Source organism: Zonotrichia albicollis, chromosome 15 (assembly GCF_047830755.1).
Source record: "Zonotrichia albicollis isolate bZonAlb1 chromosome 15, bZonAlb1.hap1, whole genome shotgun sequence".
NCBI classification, from domain to species: Eukaryota; Metazoa; Chordata; class Aves; order Passeriformes; family Passerellidae; genus Zonotrichia; species Zonotrichia albicollis.
The window spans coordinates 5,671,536-5,680,678 of record NC_133833.1 but is presented as its reverse complement, the minus strand read 5'-3'; the positions used below and the strand labels follow the sequence as shown (position 1 = coordinate 5,680,678).

The window sequence follows — 9,143 nt, the reverse complement described above, 5'->3', positions numbered from 1 at the left end:
AGAGGAAGGCAGAAAGTCCTGGTAGCTGCAGGAGCAGCCAGTTGAGTGTGGTAGGTTTTGCCTTGCTGCAAGGTACCAAGGAGCTGTTAATGAATAGGGATATTTTGGGGGGGTCACTCTGAGGTGCACACACTCCCTTTTGCAGGTTTAGAGTGGGGAGAAGGGGAACAAGAAGGGTTTTTCTTGCACAGCAAACAGAACTTCAGAAAGTGAGGAGGTTGGTGGGAGGGGAGGGAGGGTGGGGGAAAGCAAGCAAGCACATATTATATTCCAACTGTTTCCACGGTGACATTTCATAATCACAACTCTGGGGGGGAAATGCTCCATTGCAAAGCTGGAGGAGGCAGGATGGCTCTGTGGATGCAGCCAGCCAGGCATGGCTCTCCCAGCACCTGTGGCTCACCATCTGAAGGGCTTGGAAGCAAGGGCCAGCCAAACTCCTGAGGCTGCAGCACAAACCCTGGAATTCAAATGCATAGCACTCACCATCATCCCCATCCTTTTATTTCAAGGATGAACATTTATAAATAAATATGATATCATCACACTAGATAGAAAGTCTAAATAGCTTCTCTTTCTCGGCAGGAAGGAGGAAAAGAGAGATGTATGTAGGAAGAGCCCCTGAGATGCACAGAGCAAAGCAGAATCAAATAGCAGAAAGCAGCCTGTAATTAATGAATTAGGTCACCAGGTCTTTGCATTCCACATTGTCTCTCTTTTTACCCCCAGCCCTGGAATTAGAGTGAGCTCCAAGCAGATTGAAACCTGCCTTTCCATCACTAGGGCTGTTTGCACAGTGTCCAGAAGAAGCCAGAGCTTTGCTAGCAGTGAGCTCACAAATCCATCACTGGCAAATTATTCATTTCACAAAGCAGCACCATGTTCACCTGAATCCCTTCCAAATGTCTGTGGTTCCCTGTGTCATTTTAGGCAGTGTACCACTTGTCATCATGCTGCTACAGATGGCAGGAGCTCTTGGGGGCTTTCCTAGGAGACGTGGGCAGGGGACAAGTACATGAGGTTTCCATGCTTGGGGACTTTCCTGCAGTTCCTGTGGCAGAGATGCACAGCGTGCTTCAGTCCCAGCCCTCTGGTGGGTTCTGTGAGCTCTGGCAAATTGATTCCCCTGCCAGTCTCTCAGATGGGATAAATGTTCTTTTTCTTCCATCACTGGCCATTAATAGCTGATTAGGATGATGGAAGCTTTCTGTGGGCAAGGTGACAGGATGCTGTAGGTTGATTGTACTGCTTCTGCAGAGCTCAGTTTTCTCCAGTAACATTACTCAGTTGCCCAATAATCCTAGACTGCATTCAGAGCAAAAGCACATAAATGTATAAGATTTCTAAAGCAATTACTGTATCTTTATATTCCTGAAAAGAAAATCTTCTTTGTTCTTTTTTTTATTGTTTTTTGGTGACTGAAGCTCCTCAGCTCTGTTCTTTTCCTTTCTCACTAATGATTTCTCTCTTCTGATTCCCACTTGCTCTTACTGCAGGTGTTGATCCAACGGGTTGCAGGCTTTGTGGTGTGCCAGGTGACAGGGTGTTTGTGTGCTGTCCTTTCTGTCTTGATCAGTGTTGGGAGTACAAAGGGAGTCTGGCCTTTTGTTTGTACCACAGCACTGATCTGTGCCTGTGATGTACAGAGAGTCTCAGGCAAAAACCTTGATGAGCACAGAAAGTCCCTAACATGGGACACCTCCAGAAACACTTGGTGCAACAGGGCCTGCATCCTCTATTTCTCTCTTCTAGCCTGGAAAATGGGATGATTTTTTGTAAAATTACTTTTTTTTTTCAGCTTATATCCTTAGCTCTCTGCCATTCCTGTGGTGTCTAAATGATGAAGAGGATAAATTCTAGACAACCTACAGATCCTCATGCACCCTCTAAGCTTTACAGCCTTTTGTCCAGACAGAGCAGCTCATCAGTGATGGCTGAGCTGGAGACCTTGCTGGTGGGTGTGTGCAAAAGGCAGTGCCCCTGCACCAGCCCCCTGCACTGTGGGGACCTGCAGCTGCTGCCCAGTGTCCCTTCCCCCTGCAGTAACAGTTTGCTTTCACATCTTTTAGGAATTTAGACAATTTTTCACATAAAATTATGTTTTGTGTTGCAATGAGGTTTTCTTCTGACAGTGTTTTGAAGGAGTTCAGACAATTTGTGAAGGGTGCACATGTGCAAAGCTCTCTGTAGACTTTTCAGAGGTGTCTGTTTCCAACCAGTTACCTGTCCTTGTGAAATCCTACACATTTAATACAGACAGACTGCAAATGCACTGCAGACCAAGCTGTGTGTGAGGCTGAGACACTCAGGGAGGGATTTGGTGTGATTTGATCCAGCATTGAAATTCTCATTTCCCTGAGACACAGAGAATGGGTAGAAATTAAAGAAAGAAGAGAAGTGACATGAATATCTGTATTGATTGCACAAATTCATGACAGAATGACACTGATAATTCTGGTGATTTTTGAAGTTTTCTCCTTTGTGCACAGACTTCCCCCTTCCCAGCTGGTAGCTGGCAGCCTACTCCGGTAGGATGTGATGCAAGGGCTGGAAATTGAAGTCTCTTTTCTTGACTCAGACACTCCAGTTCAAAACTTGGAGTCCTTTGACTATTGGAAAGGCCAGGATCAGCCACCCTAAAGCTCAGCCCACATGTTTGTTTATCTTGTTGTTAGCAAAGCAGCCTGAGAGCCCTGGAGCCAGATGGCAATGATGGAATCTTTGTATGGCTGTTTGAATTGTGGCAATTGCTGCTGCTGCTTTTTGGTTTGTTGGTTTTTTGTTGATTTTTGTTTTTTTAAATTCCCTAAATCAGCATCCTTTTATCTTCCTCATTTCACGTTTGTTTTCTGCACATCTTGGGTTTGATGCCAGGGATTAAAAATGAGTGTTGATTTGTACATCAATATTAAACTGTATAATCACCTCTATCATTATTTGACTTCATCTGGAGCATTCACAATGTTTTGAGGGAACTTTGAGTGAAAGAAAACTTTATCATGTATATGAACATTTGACTGAATTATTGCTAATCAGAATCTCCAACTGAGATTGCATCCCCTGTGTCTGCCTTTTCAATAGTCAATAATCTCCTAGCATATATTTTCAACAATTTTTTTAATACTTATAATTTATTTGGTCTTCCATTCAATGAGAAAATAACATGACAGCCGATTTGTGGCAATAATCTGGGGGGATATTATATTCTGCAACAAGCTACTGTAACTTTAATGTATTACGAGTAATTTCTGCTTCCTCTGGCGAGGATTAGAGAAACATAAGGTGCTTTAATAACAAACAGGGATCCACCCACATCTCTGATTTATGTTTATGACTCAGCAAAGAGCGTAAACTGAGACTGGGGCACAGAGAGATTCTATAAGTAGTTATAAATCAACCATTCACCAGGAGGGGGAAAAAAAGAAAGTGTGCTAGCAGCCTTCCATGCATGAGGAAGAGAGTGGGTTTGGGGTTGCAGATGGTAAAGTTTCCTTTCCGGGGAGTCAGTAAAGGGGTCAGCTGGGATTCGTCACACAGAGATTTGAGGTGTTTTCATGAGTGCTTGTGGAGATATTTGCTGCGCAATGTTTATTGTGCAGGACTGGCTGCATCACTGTCTATCAGAACAGCCCCTGCTTGAGCACTGCAACTCCATTTGTTGGACACAAACCCACCCTCAGCAGGTCAGCTGGATGGTGGGGCAAACAACTTCAGAAAACAAAGTTCAGAAAACATCTGAATTTGTAGCATATTCCATTTGGACTGAATCTAGAGATTATTGCATTACCTGCCCTGTTGTGTCAAAGACCCCCATATCCAGCCTCAGCCCTCCCCAGGCTGATCCAGCCCAGGCTGCTCCCAGCCAAGGCACAGCTCCCTTTGCCTGCTGTGCTGCTCAGGAATTTCAGCTGAAGGGTGCTCAGTGTTTGCAGTGCCACTCTGATTGACAGGTTTATCTTCCAGTCCATTTACTTGCTTAATTATCCCAGAGCGAGCAAGGATTTCTTATAAATATGGTAATAGGCCAATCATCATGACAACAGAAGCACATTTTTGTACAGTTTGTGGGGAAAGCTGACTTTCCCCAGTTTCTGTTCACATCGGGTTTCCCCCACCAGGAGGAATCAGTAAAAAATTATATTTGGTGACCTTAAAACATCATCCCTTGATGATGTGTGGCTTCAGTCAGGACCTGCTTGGAGCTGCCATCATCTCAAGAGTCGCTCCTGTCCCACATCTTCCCATTTTAGAACGCACTAGAAAAGCTCATATTTCCCTTAACTTCTCTGAGTTTCTTCTGTGGTGGCAAAGTTTTTCATCTGACAGCTCCAGCTGCTGTGTAAAGGAGAGGGGGTCTGTGAGCACTTCAGACCTAAATCATTGAGGATGAGGGAAGATTTTTCTACCTGATACCAAACATTGCTGAGGATGTTTTTGTCAAGGAGATTTTACCAAAAATTGTCGGGTGAAGAGTTTGTAAATGCTGGTTTTCAGTGTAAATAATACGTTCCAGATTTAGGGATTGAAGCAAATGCCTGATGTTCAAATTCTGGAGTCTCTCCTCTGAGAGCCTGTGCTACAATCATTCCTTGAGTGGTACATTATCCAAAATAACAAAATTGAGGTGACCAAGGGAAGCAGAGAAATGTGTTGTCACTCCATCAGCATTCATTTATGCCAAGGCTCTGTGAAAACCATATGAGATTCTGCATTGTTTGGAGTTTATTTAAATTAATCACTATAATTACATTTTTGCTCTTTATAAAAAGCCTCCTATAGAGATTGTCCAGCTAGGAAATAAAAGGAATTTTGGAAATCGTTGTTCCAATAGCCTCTTTAAAGACATTCAGGAGCATCATGTAAAACACAGTGGGCACAGGGGGAAGTAATTCTGCGGGGAGGTCGGACGGATGCCGAGTTCCGTTGATTTCCTCATTTTTCAAGGCTGGAGGCTTCTGCATGTGAATGAGTCCTTTGTTTTTTCAAGGCTTCTGGTACAGAAATATATCTGCTGCAACAAGCACTGATTTCCCATCCTGGAAACAAAGGCTCTGATAGCGAGGGCAGAGCAGGCTGCTGGGGTGGACACCATGCACAGCAAAGAGGAGGGCAGCAGACATCCTTCTCAGAGCCAAAATCCTCTTGCTCCAAGCCAAACCTTGGAGCAGAAATGGGTGAGAACAAAGGTTCTTGCCCACTACAGCAAGGTCAGCTGCAGGCAGAACACAAGGGGAACAGCAGCTCTGGCATAGCCATTTTCTTACCATCATGTCTGGAAAAGACCTGAAGTGAATCAGATACAGTCTTTCAAAATGCCTTTTTTAACATTTCTTAAATTTGACAACCTATTTTTTTTTAACTAGTATTCACCTTATTTTTTACAATTTGCATTAATTAATCCCACATATTCCTGTTGACCACCAGTTGCCTGCCCATCCCATCAATGTCTTAAGACCCCTCTGAGACAAAATACAGGTCTAACAAAACTCCATCCCTGATATTTTCAGTTGCTTCTAATTAAGATGGCTCTATGCAATATGCTTGTATTCTGTATTGCATGATTTTCATTGTATTCTGAAATCTGAAAGTAGAAAAAAAAAAAACTCCAGTTGTTTACAGGAATCAAGATAATTCTTTTGTGTTTTTTCAAAAGATTGGTGGACTGATCTGTGTTTCTGTTATGACTGCTCTTGTGAAGTTGAAGAGTTTCATCTATTTCCCAAGACTCAGTTTGTTTTTTAGCCAGAAGTTCAGACATTATACTGCTTTTATGTTGACTTAAAGAACCTTCAGAGCACCTAGAGTTAATTCTGAACATTCTTATGCTAACAAACCCCGAATAAAGTGTTGTTATCTGTAGGGAAAACGGAAATGAATACCTTCCTAAAATAATGATCTTATTACTACTTATCTTGTTACACTGTGGTGAGGTTCCCCTTGTTAAGCCACCTGCATTTTGAGAGGTTTATAGACAAAAGCAGCATTATTAATTAATGCGACTGTGCAAGCTTTCTGCAAGCTATTATAATATTTTATTGTTATGGCTACTATTATTGTTATCAGATAGGCTGTTTGGGAGTTTGCAAAACATGCTGGCATCTTTCTGTTGCATTGGTTATCCTTCAATGACTCTCTTCAGGTTATAAATGCAGCTGTTTCTATTAAATTCTGGATGGAAAGCAAGATTCCATAAAACCTATCAGCAGGTTATTTTAGCCTCAAATCAGTATTGCTTAAATTATACAGGGAGGGAAATGGAAGTCTAGTGAAGGTGTTCCTCTCAAGAGCAGATGGGGATTTTTTTGTGCTTGAATGTGACTTTTGGCTGAAGGTCACCCAGGCAGTGAGACAGGGTCAGGGCATCCTTTGGCCACCTTTATCTGGTTCCTGAGTGCCTGACTTTCTTCTCTAGTGAACCTGGCACCAAGAGTCATTGTCTGAAAGTGTGTTTTGGGGCAAAAAGGAGTCCATCCTAGAAGGATGTTTCATCACTCACCATGAGGAAAGTGCAAACCTTCTGGGCTCTGTTTTTTGCAGTGTAACTCTGTGTTCTGTCCTGTAAGAGGCCACCAAGTTCCAGGCATCAGTGCAACTCCTCTTTGGTGCAAAACTATAAGAATGCAGTTCTGAGACCCCACACCAACTCTGGCATTTATGTTGCTGTTTCAGCATTTTGTCACTCTAGACGTCACAGTGAAATCCATAAAACTGTCTAGGAAGATATTAAAGATCCCAAACTCTTTATTTGCAGAGATTAAACAGACCTGAGAATATAAAGAGCAGTGTTATCCCTGCACCATAAAGTTATGTCACACCTGGGTGCTGTGGCCAACAGGGAACATTTCTGTGCTGCTGCAGATTTTGCAGGCTTGGTCATGTCCCATTTCAGTTTTCCCACTCTGCATTGTGCTCCTCTATCCAACTGTCCTTATGCAGGAGCAGTTCTTGACCTTCAAACATTGGTCACCAGGCTTTGGTGTTCTTCCAGTTCAGCCTCACACATTTGGAGATGGGGAGAGGGCACGAGGGCAAGGGACCCTACAGAGTATCTGAGTTTTTTCCAATTCTGCCCCAAACATCCCCTTTTTTGGCTGTATTCCCTCTCTGCTGTAGTCCCCTGGTGTGTATGAAGGCTGGAAACCCCAAGGGCAGAATATCTGGGCCTGGACATGGGATTTCAGCTTCTGGCATAGATGGCATTTGGTTTGGTTTGGTTTGGTTTGGTTTGGTTTGGTTTGGTTTGGTTTGGGACTTCAGGGGAGAATGGATGAATTTTCTCTCCTTACTAAGGTGACTATGTCTCTATGTTCACCACAGTTCTTCAAATATTTCCAAATCACAAGTTGTGCCTAGGAGCTGGGTTTTATTATTTCTACCTTTATTTTTCTCTTTCTTTTGTTTTGGAGTAAAGCTGCTCATGGTCAAATAAGCTCCAGTCTCGCTAGAGCTGCCATGAAACAGCTTCTGAAATGGTCCGGGCTAAAATAGACCCCCTAATTTCAGAAGCCTGCCCTGTCTGATCGTGCTAGTGAGTTTAGATTCTTCCACATCAAGTGCAGTGGTGAAAAGCTTCTTCCATTAACAGCGGGCAGCAAAAATCAATGAGAAAGGTGATGGGGGGATTTCCTTTTTTAATCCTTCAGCATCTCTCGTTTCTTGCTCTGAAATCCTTCCTTCCAAGGCACATTTGCAGGACCCTCTTTGTTACCCTAAGGAGCCAGGCTCCGGAGAGTGCCCACTCCAACTCCCGGAGCCAGGCTGGGCAGCGATGGATCCCAGGCAGGCTCGGCTCGGCTCTTTCTCTAGAGGAGTTTGCCACCTACTGATTCACAGGTTCCTCGGAGCTCCTGCCAGGACAAGTTGAGGGGCCAAGCTGGGATTCAGGGGCAGGTGGGGATTGCCCTTAGAGAGCCGAGGCGGGATCCCGAGGGGCAGAGCGGGCTCGGGGATGGATGCGGTTCCAGCTGTGCAGCCGCAGCTGGCAGCAGGGGCAGGCGCTGGGTGGAAGCGCCCGGCGTGTGCGTGTGCGTGTGCGCTGTGTGTGGCGGGGGAGGGATGTGGATGAGGAGCGGGCTCTCTTTCTTCCTCTCGGGGCTCAGTTAATCCTGCTGCCAGGCGCTGCTCAGCGGCAGTCTCGGCGCTGGAGCCGGAGCGGGGGAGACGCGCATCCCGGAGGGAAGGCGAGAGAGGCGGCTAAAGAGAGCAGAGAGGGGGAAAAATCAAATCTATGCTTGGAACTGGGCTTCTTTTTCGCCAATGCAAAAGGGAATATGCAGCACATTTTTGCCTTCTTCTGCACCAGTTTCCTAGGGGCGGTGTTAGGGGCCAATTTCCCCAACAACATCCAGATAGGTGAGTGCGGGGCTGGGGGTGATGCTCCCTGGCGAGTGGGTAGGGGTGGAGAGGGGGTGCTGGGGGGAAAAACTGACCCGGTGGTGTGCTTGCAAAGGCACAATGTGTGTGTATGTGTGTGAGAGGCAGCCAGGGGCTGAACTGCGAGGGCTGGATGTGTGCGTTGGTACCAGCTTTGCCGGAGCAGAGATGGATCAATTTGGATTTGGGGGAGGGGTAGATTGGGAATAAATGCCTGCACATACACACACACCAACACAGAGGGAGAAAAGTGCCTCCGAAATGGAGGAAGTATGAAAAAAATATCTGTTTCTTGCCCTGGGAAATGCCTGGGCTGCCATTGTGTGTTGCTGCATTTGCAAAATCGGCGGTTGCATGATACATTTTGGTGAGGATGCTCTCATCTGTAGGTAACTGGGACGAGAGGTAACAAACAGACGCTCTCTTGTTGTTATTGCTAAAGAATAAGGGCAAAGCTATTGGAAGAAGGTCTTGCATGGAAGTCTCTTTCCATTTCATGCCACTTGCTTCCCCTGCACACCAGCAGTGCCTGTTTGATTCCTTCCTCCCTTCCTGTAACTTCTCCGTGCTCCTCTCCCTCCTTGCCCGAGTTTATTATTACTCTCCCATTGATCTTTATTGGTGATCGTTTGTAGCCTAGCCCCAAATTCCCTTCCCTTGCATGCCGGTTTTCTTTCCCGCCTCCCTTCTCTCTACAATGCCAATCAATTGCTAATCCACCAAGTTCAGGCAACTCCTGCCTGAGTCCAGCTGCACAATCAGTGCTTTTA

The 9,143-nt window shown here is 45.1% G+C and overlaps 1 protein-coding gene across 4 annotated transcripts in view; it reads left to right on the top strand.

The window, feature by feature from the left end:
- The first annotated feature begins 7,870 nt into the window (after window positions 1-7,870).
- Window positions 7,871-9,143, top strand: part of GRIA1 (glutamate ionotropic receptor AMPA type subunit 1) — a 121,210-nt gene continuing 119,937 nt past the window's right edge. The window contains exon 1 of one of the 4 annotated variants that reach the window (XM_074551957.1): window positions 7,871-7,890. Coding sequence is in view for 3 of the 4 variants with exons in the window: in XM_074551956.1 (XP_074408057.1) it covers window positions 8,271-8,352 (82 nt within the window). In the remaining variant the exon portion in view is untranslated. Of the gene's footprint in view, window positions 7,891-8,021; window positions 8,353-9,143 lie in introns of those variants that run through there. The other 3 variants (XM_074551956.1, XM_005483689.4, XM_005483688.4) reach the window with 3 other exon arrangements.